The following is a 17,456-nucleotide window of genomic DNA, read 5'->3' as shown; positions in this document are numbered from 1 at the left end:
GGAAAGGATTTATGGCACTGTCGGCTCTTGCCCCGATCTACAAGCGAAAAAGTAAACTGAGTAGTAAAAATAAACTGATCCTGTATAAAACTCTAATTAGACCCCTAATTACTTATGGATCCCCGGTTTGGTCTAGTATTTCTGATACTCAATTCCGAAGAATACAAGTAGTACAGAACAAGTGTCTTAGGATTGCATTGAACGCGCATCCCAGAACAAATACTATGCGACTCCATCAGCGGAGCGGCAGGATAAGAACGGTAAAAGAGTTTTGTTATAGGCAAACCTTATTACTATACAAACGAGTAAAAAAGGAGAGAGCCGACTCTCTTCTTGGAAAGCTGGGTAATTATAATATCAATTGCTTACCATACACCTATAAGCATAAGCTTCCTAAACACATAATAAGGGATGATATATCTGAGACTGTCAACCATCAGAATCCAAGCGGAAACTCTCTCGCTCTCTTGTCCCCGAGTGTGCCGCGAGTTCGCTTTAGAATAGTGGAAGCGAAGCGCGTCTACCGCTCGGCACGGATCAGTTAAGAAAATTATGTAAACCATTGACCACTGGGGATTAACTGGTTGTTTTAAACATTAGAATGAAGTTCACCGGTTCTTCCTTGGTGACGGTGGTTAGAACCTAGTATGTAAGTAGTCTTAAGTAGTTGTAAGTTGTTTATAATTTATTAAGGAACTACATTGTTGTTAGGAGGTTTTTGCCAACTTTTCCTCCACACGTCTAAAATATTCAATAATTGTACTTGTAGCATTATGTTATTCTAAATTTAATACCTTTTTGTAATTAAGGAAATAGTTTTAACTAGGTACTTAAGTTTGTAATATATATCATTTGTACTCAACATTTATTTTAATAAAGAAATTGTTAAGTTTTTTTTTTTTTTTTTTTAGATGTTGGGACCACTACCAGAAAAAAACACCCAAGAATGTTTTAATCTTTCCTTGTAAATAGTATTTACTTAATTGTTCACTATTGTAATTCACACAACACCAATGGTTTTCAACATATTTTTAAATGCACGGAATTTATTGTTGATATCATCAACACTACATATATTTATGTATGTACATTACAATTAGTAACATATTTATGTAATTGATGTTTGGTTATATTTGTCCATCGTATGCTATTTCTCAAAGCAATGAAGATATGATTTTAAATTATGTTTTTATACATTTTTGCTTTTCTTTCACCAGTTTGTTTTACACAATATAGAAATTTACTATATAGGAATTGTAATTATTTGATAAGCCATGTTTAGTCCACATCGTGATGATTGTTTTGTCCTTTGATGCAAATACTATAATATTATTGCTCTTTCATTTATATGCTACAACTTTTCCCTTGTGCATTTTTTATTGCTTGTGTTAGACCAGAGTCTAGTGTTTATATTAAGACTTTTTTATAAAAATATTACGACTTACAGAATCAAATGAAGCATATCTAAACCGAATTTTGACCAATAGGAGAGCGCAAAAAACAATTATCCCTTCTCAGAAGTCAAAAATTCACGTCAAAAGCAATAAAACCGCGCCGTCGCCGTCACAGTGGGAACGCTCGTTACCGAGCGTTCCCACTGCGACGGCGCCAACACGATTTTATTGCTTTTGACGTGAATGTTTGACTTCTGAGAAGTGATAATTGTTTTTGCGCCCTCCTATTGACCAAAATTCGATTTAAATATTCTTTGATCAACCTTCTTATATTATTAGCCAATAGTAACATCGGTAAGGATAGCTATCATATTTTTTAAACATAGTGTAATATCGAATTCCAGACAAACTATGGAGCAATATGCGAGATGCAACATTTGTCTGTACTTTTTTCGCTTATTTTCTCCTGAGAGATGAGTTGGCTCAGTTTATATTTTGGATTTGTAATGTAAGTTCTAAAATTATAATTATTTTAAGAACTTTCATTAGGTTAGGTATGGGTTTGAACAGAAAATGTACATATTCCACCTGTCAAATAGAGACATTTTAGAGCAGTGTATAATTTCATTAGCGCTATATCTACTGATGAGAATGTATTTGGACTGCACTAGTATACTATATAACTTCACTGAAAAATACAGAGACGGCCATTTAACTGAAGTTGGATCATTCTTTATATATGATATCTTTCAGCATGAATATTGCAAAAATCTATCGTACAATTTAAAGACTACTTTCGATTAAAGTAAAATATTCAGAATAAATAATCATTGTGACAATTGATTCGTCAACATCGATTTCACGATTCAGAATTTAATGCTCCTTAAATATATTGTCTAAATATTGAGTTAAATTAAAAACATTAATTTAATTTTTTTAAAGAAGATATTTACGTAAATGTAAAAACAAAACTTTTTAAATTGAGAACCATAGATAACAAATCACACGTCTAGATTTTGAGCAGTTGGCACAGACTGGTCTAAAAATTGTTTCCAAAGTTCATTTTTCCCTCTATCCCAGATTTTACGACGAATTTTATTAAATTGACAATTCCAGTTAAAATGGTTAGGCATTACTACATTTTTTACTGTAATATATTGCTAGAAGTATCTATGAATAATTAATGAAATAAAACACCGAAAATGTTATCATCAAATCGTTTAAAATGGCGTTAGAAAATAGAAAATATATTGGGCATGACATAGATCCATATAATTTTTACAGATATTTTCAACGTTCTACACCGTAATTGGTTATTTAAATTGTTATACATCAATCTATTACGACTCTTATATTTAATTATCTTTAATTTTGAGAAAAAAGATTCATACATAAAAGTTGTTCCAATTGCAGCTGTAATGCTCACCGCTAATTTTTTGTTTGGGAATTTATCATTACAGATATTTTTCTTATAAAACTGTACTTTGTCATTGGCCTCAAACATATGTATATTACAATTCAGAGGTTGTCTGGAGGTCATTTGTTGGAGCGATTCCACAATAATATCAAATGGACACAAAAAAATATTGAACATATCGAATTTTTTTAAATCTAAAATCCTCTCCTGAAATTCTCGAAATAAATTAGTAATTTGATGCATTTATTTAGAAAAATATTTTTTGTCAAATTTTAAAATTTAAAATAGCAAGTTTGAAAATAACTTATTTAATAAAATTAAACAAAAAATACACACTTTATACAAGCTTTTCATCAATATTATTGACTAACATCAAATAAAGAGAATATTTTTTGTTATCAAATAATTATTTTATGCTTTTTTATGGTGCTACTTATAAAATTAAAAATATTATTTATATTAAATATTTGCTACTTATATTAAATATTTGTTTCTTATAAAGCAATCAATGCTACTTATAAAAATAGTATTCGCAATTAAAAAAAAAACAAAATAAGTAAGTAATGGTTTGGGCTTTCCCCATAGGTACATGGAAAAATGATTACAGCGGCCAGTTTCAAAAGATCCTAAAACGCATTATATTATATGCAAAAGATATTATAAATATAAAATTGCCCAAAGGATTATTTTTTGAACAAAAATCTTTTTGTTCACTTCTCCGTCGCCCAGCGATTTCTCTCGGAGCCAGCATTGCTCACCGAGGTTATTCCATCGCCCACCGGTGCGTGACATTGCCCACTTTGAGAACCTATGATCTAGACGTTGACATTCCTATCGTATCTATATATTCATTTTCCGGCCTTTTAAAATCAAATTCGTTGTACCAAAATGTAATCGATGACCTTTTTTTTACCTCTCAGGTAGCAAATATTCTCATTGGAAGACCCTTTTTCAGATTTTTATTTTATTATTTGATAATCCTACATCCCACCGAATAGATTTTCTAATCTTAAAGATGGATGTCGAGTCATAGTGCACTTAAATAAAATTGGAATTGTCCTGACCTATTCGTCAAGGGTGTTTATTTTTGATACAAGACAAAGTATTTGGTTTATTATTTATTATATTAAATAATAAACCAAAGAAGAACACTAAAAATTAAAAGGCCAATTTTTGTAAAAAAAGAGGTGGACAAAGAACAAATTGCTACGGAAGCTAAAAAAAGTCATTTCGGAAACTTAAAAAAAATAAAAAGGGATACAAAATATTTGAGGAGCACAATTTTTTTCAAAGTAGGACGTCTGGTAATCTTATGTTAATGCCTATGCGAATTCCTCTTATTCGTATCTGCGTTCGAAGAGTTGAATTCTGGATTCTGATCGTCGAGCTGGATCATAGTTAACGTGGAGAGGGAAGCGGCTACTTCTTCGATCAATATTAAAAGATGATATGACATACTAAATATGTATCATATTTTATTTCACACAAAATTTTTGATATTACCTTTTTAGCTGTCCTGGTTTAGTTTTATAAATATGGTAAGCCTATACATACATAACATTACAGTTTTTTTTTAAATATTATATACACATGTATGTATCAGGTTGTACCACATGTACTTGCTGATTTTCTGTCAGTTTAAGATCGATCGGGATTGAGAAAGGTTCCATGCAGTATTCAACCCTTTTGGCTATTTGAAATTTACAAATACACTGTGCCATTCAATCGTCTTGAAATGAGTAATTTTTGTTATTGTATATTCTTTACAGCCCTAAACGGAAGGGTGTAAACTAATAAATTGCGAGTCTTTTTTTATATAAATACAAGTTGGGACATAATGCAGCTGTGATACGTAAAAAAATAACAAAAGATCTATCCAGAGAAGAATTCGAAGTATTTTTACTGTTTCAAAAGCAATTGTTACTGAGTACACTAGCGTAGCGATTGACAATCTGCGGATCATTTTGTTTCTTTATTTTTACGTAAATATGACGACATTATTTTCATTTTCTTTATTTTTAAGTGTAAAAGTTTAACCCCAAATTTAAAAATGAAAAATAAATCCGGTTAATTTTCAACCGCCGGTCCCACTAAAAATAGTTCAAATCTTGATCAGAAATGACAACAGAAAATATGATAATATTTGTGCAAGTTTGTGATTTTGAATCATCTCAAACTGATCTTGAGTAGCAAAATCGAATTCAAAATGTTTGGTCGGATTATAAATGTAAATATAAATTATAAATGTGCTGCAGCTGCTGTACATTTCACACCACGATTTTTTCAAATAATCGTCCTATGCGAAAGCATTTTATTCCATGTTGAAAGAGTTAATTTAAAAAAGGATGCTAGGTAGAAAAAATGTTGAGTTTGCACTTTGAGCTCGTGTTCTTGAGTAAATATATTGGCTTGAAGATATTGATGTTTAGTAGATATTTGGAGAGATGGAATTTAGGAACATGTCAATCAGACTACCATAAACGAAAGAGAAATAATTAGAGGATTTCGTAAATACATTCTCGTAATGACATCCTAAAAAAATATTGCGTTTGATATATGCTCTGAATTCTATTTCCATTTTTTCAAGTGAAAGCCCAATACATTTTCGGCACTTTTGTTTATCAAACTCGTCGGACAACCTTTGCCACTTTTCGATGCTTCAAAATACGTTGATTTGTGGTGTCTCAGATTTCATTCGGCCATAGACACCGACACTAAAAAAAGGAATCGAGTAGATTTGTCAGACGAGAATTGGACAAAACTTTGAAAATCACTATAAACTTGTATTCAAATATATGATGTTTTAAAATTTTATTTTACATTCAGTCTACAGTTGTATATTTGTATATGTTCGTTTAACTTTAGAGTTGATATGTCAAAAGTAAAGAAAAAAAGTTGATACATTTTGTTTAATTTGTTATGCGCTTTGTGGCAACATTTTTGTTTTAAAAAAGTCCTGGGTACAAACAGGTCAGATAGTTGCAGGACAAACTGGGTTTGACTAAACGTCCATGAAGTTCTATATCTGCGTTTTAAATGCTACATAGATATTAATTAAAATTTGCATACAGAATATTTTAGGTTTTATCTCGTTTTTTATATATTGTGGACTTATCTATTAAACTACATTTTCACACAATAAATCTACATCGATATTATATATTGTGATATACATACATGTAACTATACTTTAATGTTATCCATATATACTGATGTGGAATTTAATCACGTATTGTATCAGAGCTCAAAACTTCAATGGTGTCATCGACCAACGACCACCATTGCGCGTTTTCACATAATATTCAACTGAGTGAACATGGTCTATGTGCATGAACTCGAAACGTGACATTTTAATTAAAAGGCATCTTATATTTCCACATAACTATGTAAGTATTGTATACATTCACATATCATCGCTTTATCGCCACAAATATAATGGCTAATAATGCGTGCTTGTGTTTGAATGCGATATCATTGACAATCGTTGCAAACTACTTAATGTTACCGCAAACATTTGCTAGTTGTAAAAGACACATGTTTAATTTTAAACTGTCTCCATTGTGCGATAACTCAACTTGTTGAAACACTGACTTATTACAATGATAAAAAAGTAATGACTGTGTTTTGGCACATATTTTTTTAAATTATTGCTTAGTAAGGTTGCTTTTTTTTACTACTTTGACCTTTTATAATTCGTATAGTATTACTACATTATATTAATTTTGTTAATATTAAAAGTATATATTTTTGATAAGAAAGGAGTTTCGAATCATTGACCCCATGTACATAACTAGAGGTGGCTCGTGTTTTTTTTATTTTATTTTAAAGCACATTAGAAGCTTGGAATATATTGATTTATTTATAAGTTTATTAGCTAGTGTAAGCAAATTTCTTAATTGAAAATTAGTTCGGAGCTGTATTTAATTACAGCAACTGGATAGTGGCGCTCTTAAGCGAATAAATATACGTAATATATAATATATGCGATGAATCACTAGGTGAGCGCACGTTGATTATATTATACATACATTTACATCTTCAATAAATGTAGATTTTTTATAACATAGAATTATAAAAACATCTTTAGTACTTATATTCTTATTTATTTTAGGGTGCTGCTTTTTAAATTAACTTCATGTACATACATATACTATCTCATGCACACATTGCAAAAAATACTTTCCAAATTATGTAATCTTAGTACTGAAGCTTGTTAAAATCTGACTAATATTATTTATAAGAATTTCATAAGTTTATACCACATAATCTTGACATAAACATCTTGCGGTTTAGCCCAACCAAGATAGTAATTATATTTATGTATTTAAAGAAGTGTAACAAACTCATGTTTTTAAATAAAAATATGTATGTAAATATAATTAGCAAATATTAACTTTCACTTACATATAACTAACCCTTACTATGTAATAAACATTTTACTTATATGAAAAGTTAAAAATCACTCGTCAATAACACAGAAGTGAAAAGTTTAGTCGCTTACTTATGTTGCTTAACTTAGATTTAGAAAACTTATTTTAAAATCCAGCACCATATATCAGCAGTAATAGTCATTACTTACAATATATATAGAGGATTCGGAGCATATCTGAAATGTAAGTTAAGGTGCGTTTAGTATGCAGCAATAAATATGCAATAGTTTTAAAAGTACTTTTATATTATATGAGTCAAATAAAAATATCAAACAATTGTCCGATGAATTGGCATCAGTGTTACATATTACATATAGGGCTTATACAAAAACTGACTTTTAAAAAAACCGGTTTTCGAATTTCATTACTTCATAAAATCCGGTTTAACCCGGTCTTTGAAGTTTTACAAAAAAATCAAATAAAATAACGAACAATAAAAGTTAGTTTTAATTTCGTTTATTTAATATAAAAATTATACTACAAAAAATAATAAAACAAAACTTAATTATATAATTGCTTTAACCTTTACATGTCCAAATGCATATATGTTATGTTAAATATATTTTTTGAAGACATTTTAAATTTCCCGTATTTTATTTCATTACTTACTCTGGTATACTTTTATCAATATATTGTGGTAAAAAGATTTAGTAATTCCTAACCATTTTACCTGGAATTGTTAAATCACTAAAATTAATCGTAAAAGCTGTTAATCCATCGATGGATTTTGGGAACAATTTTTTGACCAGTCTGTATCAGCCGGTCAAAACTTGGACGCTTAGATTTTTATCCATGGTTCTCAATCTAAAAAGTTGATGTTACTATATTTTTTTTAAGTTGATGTAGTGAATATAATTTAGCAATCGTTATTGTTTACGCATGTATAGCGATAACAATTTGAGACGTCCGTGCGCTGCGAGTGTCGGAATAACAATGATTGTAGTTGGAACGTACTATATGACAGCTCAAGCGGACCAATGAAATACCGTTGTGAAATACTAAATAAGCCTCAAAGTGACTGTGCTAAATGAAACGATGTATAAGTAGTCTCTATTTAGATATTTTACCCGAAACAGCTGTTTCATATTTTTACAAATAATATTCATTACTTCGCCAGTAGAATTATATTATTATTATTTCTTTAAATTAAAACCACCAACGTATTATTTTATAGTCTTGTTTTTTTATTATTAAATTGTAGCTAATAACAATTTGTATACATGAAAATGTTTATAAACCAGTAACATGTATAATATATATAATTAGTATGTTTGTAACGTTTAATAAAACGTTTTGAAAAATTTAGACGAATTTAAAAAAAATATCTGTTTCTTTATAAAAAAATAAATTGGCTATTTTTTCTTTCATCAACTAACAATAGATTATATTTACTAGATAATAGGACTAAATTTTCTAAAGAAATAAAAAGTGTTAGACGTTGTATGGTTTTATTTGTTTTTAATTTTATTTAATAAATTATTGTATTTTAAAAAAAACTTTATATAATATAAGCATATTTTCTTAATGGTAAAATATGATTTTTGAAAATATGAACAAGCAGCTCAAACTCGCTAATGGGAATCAGTTAGAAGGTACACAATTCTAGAAATAAATTTTGTGTCACCATTATTGTCGAACTTTAATAGAGTTGAACAGAATAGGAAAGACGTACGAAGAAATATACGTTCCAAGTAATGTGCCATATAATATCATCTCTTAATTTATTGAAATTAAAAAACTGACAAGACAATATTAAGCGTGTCATTCCAAATGCGAACACTTACTTTCTTTATTTTAAACAATAATGGACACAAATTGCTCAACAGAGCATTCATTTTCTCAAATAAGGTGCATATATTAAAAAACAACACTGTACAACACGATAGGCTTGGTACCTTATCTCTACTAATTATGGAAGAAGATGTCTTAATCTGATCACAAAGACTATGCAATTAGTAAAAGTAGGAGAAAAACTTTCAAATGAAAACGAAGAATGTAAAAATAAACAGCGGCACTTGAATTTTTATTTACAAAAGATGCGCTATAATTAAAAATCAGGCCCTAGCTGCAGTGACATCTATTAGTTATAAATTATATTACACATAATAATTTATAATTATTAATTAATATAGATGTCACCGATTCCCAAACTTTCAGTCTTGTGATTGATACTTGTAGATATTCATTATATCTGATTGACTTACTCAGTTGGTACAGAATTACCCCGTTGTAACGCATTGGGTTTATGCCAGATTTAATAAAAAAAATGACAATGTCTTAAACATCGTTAGATCACGTCGCTGCTTTCATATGAATCAATAATATTTAACAAGTGTAGTGTAAAGTTCCAAATCGACACCAGATGTGTATAACTATCATTGACACAATAATATATTTTTCTGATAAAAACAACTAAAGATAAATTAACTACGCCGGTAGCTAATCACAGAACATTATTTTTATTTTTATCGAATCTTAGGACATAAGGATATATTCGATTATATGTACATACATATGTATGTGTACATTGATAAGAACATGATTTAAACACTTAAATAACTTATATTAATATGCCAAAATTTCGTCAACTATAGAAGCGAATCTTTCCAAATGTGAATACTTATAAATGTCGAACATTTCACTATCGATGACTAACACTCATAATATTTTATAATTCAATTTGTGTTGTTTCAAATAATTAAATGTATTTTTTTGTTTTACAGGTGGCTAGGGGACATTTTCAAAAAGGGCATCAAAAATGATCTATCTATCGAAGACGTATACGACCCATTGGTCGGTGATTATTCTGAACCGCTCGGAGACGAGCTGGAGAAAAATTGGAGCAAGGAACTACTCGATTCGAAAGCGAAAGGAAGAAAACCCAGTCTCATGAGAGCCATTAGCAAAACCTTCTTCTGGACATACATGGCTTGGGGAATTTTGGTTTGCTTATACTCAGTCATTCTCAAGTGAGTACTTACATGTTGTTATCTATTTTATATATGAAGTGCGTAAAATATACAGATTTCGCAACTGTAATACAAACCAGTCTTACATACTCCCAAAAATCTCACCAAGGCTATCATTATAAAGCCGAAATCTGTTTATGTTTACTATTAATGCGAAGGGCACGGCTTGACATACGACCCAGATAAAGGAAACTGGGTTGGGCAGTTGGTTTATTGCATTCGTTTTTCATTTCATTACCATATATTGATTTAATGGACTTTGGTTATGCATATATCCCGATATTATATTTTTAAAGGCGTGCCGAATCCATTTGGCCATAATTGATAAATTATATTAGGCATAGCCACGACACATTCCAATCATTTATAGTGCCTATTTTTTGTTATTAATATCGCACCAAAATACGTATTTATAAAAATAATTTAATTATTCGTAACGAGATTATGAAAGTAATAATAACATTTTCTTTAATATTATTTGACATATGCGGAAATAATTATAGTTCATTAAACAATAATTTAATATCTATTTATGCAATTACTTCAACGCTTAAAGATGACGATGATTATGTTTTTTCGATGTTTGATCGATCAAATAATATGTGGGCGTTCAAAACCCGCTATTTATGCCATACAAAGGATATGCAAAGTGAGTTTATTACAAAACGAAGGTCGTCTATTGTTCTGGTTTGACTGTAAAACCTCTAGTGGTTTGTTTCAGCGACTGCTGATCTCATTATGACGTTTTCTCACAATTTTCACGGACGTTTGCTTATGCCCATTTACCGTGACATGATATCAAGTTGGCAGCATTGAATAACGTGGAATTGATATTAATTAAAAAAAAAAATACTTGGTTAATGATCAATATTTTTATTTTATTTTATATTGTAATATTCTCTAATTACGCTTTTTATTTTATTCGTAAATTAGAAACACTAATATTTTAATCGTACTATTGAAAAATGAATATTATATAATTACTATATAACTAGGTACTATGCAAAGAGAAACAACTTTATTACAATTACCATTATAGATAACTTACAAATATAATATGACAAGTACAAGCAATAGATTAGCATAGTTTTATTTTTTATTGTAAATATTCCGTTGCAACATGACAGGCATTAGTCCAAATGCGTTAGAATGGGGTCAACACAATCAACATCTTCCAAATAATTAGTGGACACCAGTCTGAAAGCAAAGTCTGTAAATCAGAGACATCTATTTTTTATTAATTATGAACCAATATTACAGCTTATAATCAATATATGTAACTATGCACACTGCACAGCCTAGCTTGATTTTATTTTAATTATTTATCCCTGAGCAGGGCCGACCCGATAATGTTCACCCCCCCTAAAACAAAAAACAAAGGTCATTTGGGAAATTTTTAAAATCCATCTCGTTCATTTTTCTCCTTTTTACCCGAGGACAGATTGCTGTGAAAGCTACAAAAAAGGTCGTCATCCAAATATTTGTTCAAAAACTATCTCGGATTTTTTTAATGTGTTTAACCTGTCCATGAGATCTAAAAAATCTAGGAAAATCTAATCTATAATGATTATATCAGAATTATACTTTTATATTATTCGCTAATTTTGATTTGTCAGATAAGATAAAGATTGAAAAACCATTTGATTGAACTATAACGATTTGATTCCAGGGTTTTCAGTTATTAATCATCGACTTAGTCTATCATGTTATCAACTTAGTCTATCATGCTGTTTATATAAAATAAACTAATAATTGAATTACTTTTTCAACTAGCAATTACATGTTATATATATATATATCAATACAAACATAATAGTATTATTAAAAAATATATAGATATATCTGTAGTTTGATACAAGAATGGAGTTTTAACGACTTTTTTCATAAAATTAAAATTTTACAATTGTTTAAGGGTTTATAGTTAACTACAGATTTTGTATGCTTCTAGTAAATTTAAAGTTTTATAACAATGTTATTAAAAAAAACTTTAAAGTTATCTGTTGTTCTTTATATGGTAGTTTGGTGACATTGTGGAAAAAATATGTTTCGATTTTGATCATTGTAAGAATCAGTAACATCATGTTTACTTTGAATGTTTCTGGAAAGAGAGTTTTATATGCATGTTATGTAGATTTTTTGTCTTTAGTAGTTATTGCATGGAATTTGATTTTTTGTTGTTATTATTATGTGCCACAAATATGTACTATGTAAATATAAATATAAAACTATTTATTTCTGTATTCTTTGTAGAGAACGTAAAAACTTTTAAGAGCGTTATTTTAAGAATATTGAAATATTCGCTTTATGTGCATATGAACGTTATCATTTTCAAATACCATAAAATAATGTAAAAATCTTATGGAGTGGTTATCGTTTATTGCTGTCTGTGTTTTATATAGCAGTTTATGCTTAATATTCTTAAATAATAATAATACTGAAATGTGATAACAGCAATGGCGGATATATTCTGTTTATATTAAATTAATAGCTTCACAATAATTATAATAGTAAATGCTTATCATTTAAATGTCAATCTTTGATATTTTTTGTTTAAATAATAGAGCAAAATGCAATGTGTGTATTATTTATGATAATTTGTGTGTAATTGATATTTATTTATTGTTGAAAATATATTACCGAAGATAAAAATTTATAACTAACTCCACTAATTAGTACATTTAATTAACTTCAAGTTATTTATTTATTCGAAATTTGAAATATGTAGTTATTATGAGTCAATTGGACTATGCAATTTACACAGGGCTGTGGAGTCGTAGTCAGAGTCGGAGTTGGAGTCGTGGTGTTTTGGCCGGTGTCGGAGTCGGAGTCGTGAAAAATGAGTGACTCCGACAATTTTTTCTAAAAAGGGCATTTTTTAAATTATGAAATTTATATTAAAAGTGTAAATTTATATTAAAAGCGTATGAATATTAAAAGTGTAAAAGAACACCAAAAATACCTGATAAAATTAAACTTTTTTGAGTCGGAGTCGGAGTGGAGTTGTATTGGTAAATATCGGAATCAGAGTCGGAGTCGTGTATTTTTTAACGACTCCACAGCCCTGAATTTACATATTGAATTCTATTAAGAATCATGCTCATTGTTAAACTTGAGCTAAATATCATATGCTATCACAGTGTTAATCATTGATAAATATTATAATTTTATTCAAAACATTAAATCGCTGCTAGATAAACATGTCTCATATTTAGTTATTGACAATGTAATGGGATGTTTATAATTAAGTTCATTGAAAAGCTTAGTTTCTTATTATTATTTTGTGTATTTTTTTAAATTATTTCTTTAACTTTGCTGTACACAAAAAATATGATTGTCAGCAATTTTAGTGAAAAACATTACCCACCACTTGCTGTTGTCATTTGAATAAATTCAGAAAGATTGTAATGAAAGAAATGGAGCATATCGTCTAATTGTGCGTAAATCCCAATTGTTTGGCTTGGTTGATTCAGGAAGCTTGTATTTTTTTGGTTTTGGAATGACTTTAATTAATTATTAATAATAGCAATTGAAATGAGATTGCATTAAAAATATTTTAGTAACAAAGTAAATATATCTTTGTTTAATTACAATTGTATTTGAGATGTAGTTTGACCTAAATATATTTTATTGATAACAAATTGTATTGGTAAATGATAACTCAAATATAAATAGTATATGAGAAATTTTATATATATGTAAATATAAACACAAGTATGCTTTTTTATTACAATATGTTTAATAAAGAATATAAAAAAAAACTTACATAAGATCTTTATATCTACAAATTATTAAATAAAAATATATCGACTGTACTTTATTGGTTACGATTGGTATGCATTAATGTCAAGTGTTTAGCGTGCTTATCAATCAATTTCATTGATGTTGAAATCGTTTTAACTAACCGATAAAACATATATGTATATAGCAGTTACTAAACCTTAAAATATATCAATAATTTTTCATTAAGAATTAACTATTACACTAATGTTAATCACCATTATTGATAAGCTTTTAAATTGATGAACACTATAATATAAACAGTTGTATATTATCTAGGGTTATCTCTAATATTTATTATTGAAACATATATAATGACTTGTTATTTACAGGAATCTTCAGCCTTGGATATTAACATTTTTGATTCAGTACTTTAATCCTGAAAGTGAACAAACCATCTCAGAAGGGTATTTTTATGGAGTGATGGTTAACTTAATTGCATTAGTGTCTATGATTATTCATCATCATTCCAATCTCGGTACCTTGCAAATCGGAATGAGACTTCGAATAGCTTGCTGCTCTTTAGTATACAGAAAGGTAACATTTAATAAAATATAGCATATTATAACAAAATATAATGATTAAATATGTAAATTCCAGATATTAAGATTGAACAAAGCGTCGCTGGGTAAAACTGCTGCCGGACAAGTAGTAAACTTGATGTCAAACGACGTAAACAGATTCGATATTGCTGCTTCTTTCGTTCATTACATTTGGATTATGCCACTGCAGTGTCCGTTGGCTGCTTATCTCATGTGGGATAGTGTAGGTGTGGCCGCTTTCATCGGCATTGGCGTTTTAGTTATACAAGCTGTATTCCTACAAGGTAAACTTATCACATTATCATAATTAAACAAATTTGTGTACTCATCTTTTATTCTATTATTCATAGGATATCTTAGCAAATGGCAAACAATTATGAGGAAAAAGATAGCATTTAAAACTGACGAAAGGGTAAAGTTGATGAGCGAAATCGTTTCTGGCATTCAAGTGATAAAGATGTACGCGTGGGAGAAACCATTCGAAAAATTGGTATCATTTACAAGAAGGTATAAAATAATATAAAAAAATCGTAAAATTAATCACTACGCTGTCCAATTGCAATTACGGATTATTAAAATAAGAAGAAAATTTAAAAGAGCGATATATAAAATAATTGTTCCATAAAACGAATTGCTTGAGCATTACTGTTGGACAGATGTTGCGAGCGAGTGTGCATTGGTCAGAAAAGTGAACGCCTTATGAATAACTCTCTGGAAGGAATCATTTTCCGAAGAAAAATGCACAAACAATTCATTTTATGCAACAAAATATTTAATTAAATACATATATCTCTTAAAATAATTCATTGTTAAATTTCACCTTTAAAATAATGATAACATTTTAGCTCCTCTTTTGTTTTTATTACTTGTAGATGATGTATTTATATTATATAATTTATTTAAAGTAGGGGTTTTAGAACATGGTTGTCCTGTTTTTATCTCAGAGAATTATAGTTTGTATATTAGAGTATTAGTGGGTATTCATTCGTAGATAATCTTTTTATGACTAGCTTCCTCTCTTTGAAGTTATTGCTTCATAACTAACTAGCAAAATATATAGTTATTTATTCAATAGAATAAACATTTTATTATTTCTAAACGGTTACATATGGATATACGGCTACTAAATAAACAGCATGTGGTTAAGCAAAGCAGAATGCGAGAAAGAATATCTATTTTTGATTTGTTGATTCTGCTAAAACAGTGTTGATCAAACGTTGGTCTATGGACTGAGGATTACCATGTATAACATAAAAAGTGTATAAAAACCTTTGAAAAGACATTTATTGCGATATACATACAGAAGTGTCTGCTATTTTTAATTTCTGAGGCTGATATTTAATTATAGTTTTATTTAAAAAAAATATGTTTACTATGTTCTTTCATCTCAGTCTGGTTTTGGACGAATCTATTTAGCTCCTCATGAGTAGACCTGGCTGTTGAAAAATATTTTGTAGTGCATATTTCATTGACTCTTTTAATAGTCCGGGAGCTGTATAACATTACACTAATACTTGATTACCTAAACTTGTCTTTGAGAAACTTCTTTCTCTACTTTAAATTTTACGAAAACAATATATCTAAATTATTTAAAAACATTCACTATCCATTACGCGTGGCACTGTCAATAATACAGCCACAGGTTATTACATTGTTTTGATGCATTATAGATGCCATTAATCCTACATTATAATTATTTATATGATTTATTTTTCAGGGTTGAAATGAAGCTGATAGGAAAGACGTCATACATTCGTGGTTTTTCAATTGCACTGATGGTATTTACTGAGAGAACAGCTTTGTACGCAACAATAGTAGCTTTTGCACTCGCCGGTAACAGACTTCGAGGCGATATTGTATTCTCGATGGCTCAATATTGCAACTTGTTACAATTGACCGTCTCAATTATGTTCCCTTATGCATTGTCTACATTCGGCGAAGCAAGAATCTCAGTCAAAAGACTACAAGTAATTATTAAAAATATTATAAACTAGTCATCGACATATAAACATTAATTTTTGTAATAGGACTTTTTGATGCTGGAAGAGAAAGTCACAAAAGCGGTATTCGTGACTCAAAATGGATCGGAGAAAAAGCCTCGTTTGTCAGATATTGTTATAAAAAAAGCGACTGCGAGCTGGATTCCGAATCCGATTGTTGACACTCTGAGAGATGTAAACGTTACAATAAAACAGGGTGAATTCTACGCCATCGTGGGACCTGTTGGTGCTGGAAAAGTAAGCTAGATAATTTAGGTGTGATATATAAACAATTATTGATCTTTTATAATTTCACAGAGTTCGTTTTTACAAATGTTACTAAGTGAATTATCGTTGAAAGAAGGAACTATGGATTTGGGAGGTTCGACTCTTGCATATAGTTCTCAAGAGCCATGGTTGTTTGTGGCTACTGTAAGGCAAAACATACTGTTTGGACAAGCTTACGATAAAGATCGTTATTCAAAGGTTTTATTATTTTAAGATTATAAGAGTAATTCTCGTTTTAATTTGTACTATAACAACATTATTTATTGTAGGTTGTCAAGGTTTGCTCTTTAGAGAAAGATTTCGATCAGTTTCCGAGGGGAGATCAAACTATTGTGGGCGAAAGAGGTGTTTCATTATCTGGCGGTCAACGTGCAAGAATTAATCTTGCACGTGCAGTTTATAGACGTGTAAGTTAATTATATTAGTATAGATATATTTATTTACACATGTATGTATATAGAAAAAAATATTATTTAAATTATAACTTACCTACGTAATATAAGAACAATATTTGATTTGTCGTATTTTTTATATAAACGAACCGTATAACATAAATGTTATTTTTATAGTTCTTATAATTTTTTGTTAGACTAAATATTGTTTATTGAACTTTTTTTATTTTAAAAATTAATTTAAGGTTAAAACAAAATTATTCTGCCA

The 17,456-nt window shown here is 29.2% G+C and overlaps 1 protein-coding gene across 2 annotated transcripts in view; it reads left to right on the top strand.

Moving 5' to 3' along the window:
- Nucleotides 1-17,456, top strand: part of LOC148230902 (ATP-binding cassette sub-family C member 4-like) — a 31,901-nt gene that overhangs the window by 9,874 nt on the left and 4,571 nt on the right. For both annotated transcript variants that reach the window (XM_088194502.1, XM_088194503.1), the window contains exons 3-10: nt 9,965-10,210; nt 14,320-14,524; nt 14,588-14,813; nt 14,880-15,036; nt 16,247-16,496; nt 16,557-16,766; nt 16,827-16,994; nt 17,066-17,203. In XM_088194502.1, the coding sequence (XP_088050628.1) occupies nt 9,965-10,210; nt 14,320-14,524; nt 14,588-14,813; nt 14,880-15,036; nt 16,247-16,496; nt 16,557-16,766; nt 16,827-16,994; nt 17,066-17,203 (1,600 nt within the window). The remainder of the gene's footprint in view (nt 1-9,964; nt 10,211-14,319; nt 14,525-14,587; nt 14,814-14,879; nt 15,037-16,246; nt 16,497-16,556; nt 16,767-16,826; nt 16,995-17,065; nt 17,204-17,456) is intronic.

Source organism: Plectrocnemia conspersa, unplaced genomic scaffold (genome assembly GCF_051122295.1).
Source record: "Plectrocnemia conspersa isolate PC_06_02 unplaced genomic scaffold, ASM5112229v1 ptg000010l, whole genome shotgun sequence".
Taxonomy (NCBI): Eukaryota; Metazoa; Arthropoda; class Insecta; order Trichoptera; family Polycentropodidae; genus Plectrocnemia; species Plectrocnemia conspersa.
The sequence above is the reverse complement of the archived record's forward strand: the minus strand, read 5'-3'. Positions and strand labels throughout refer to the sequence as shown.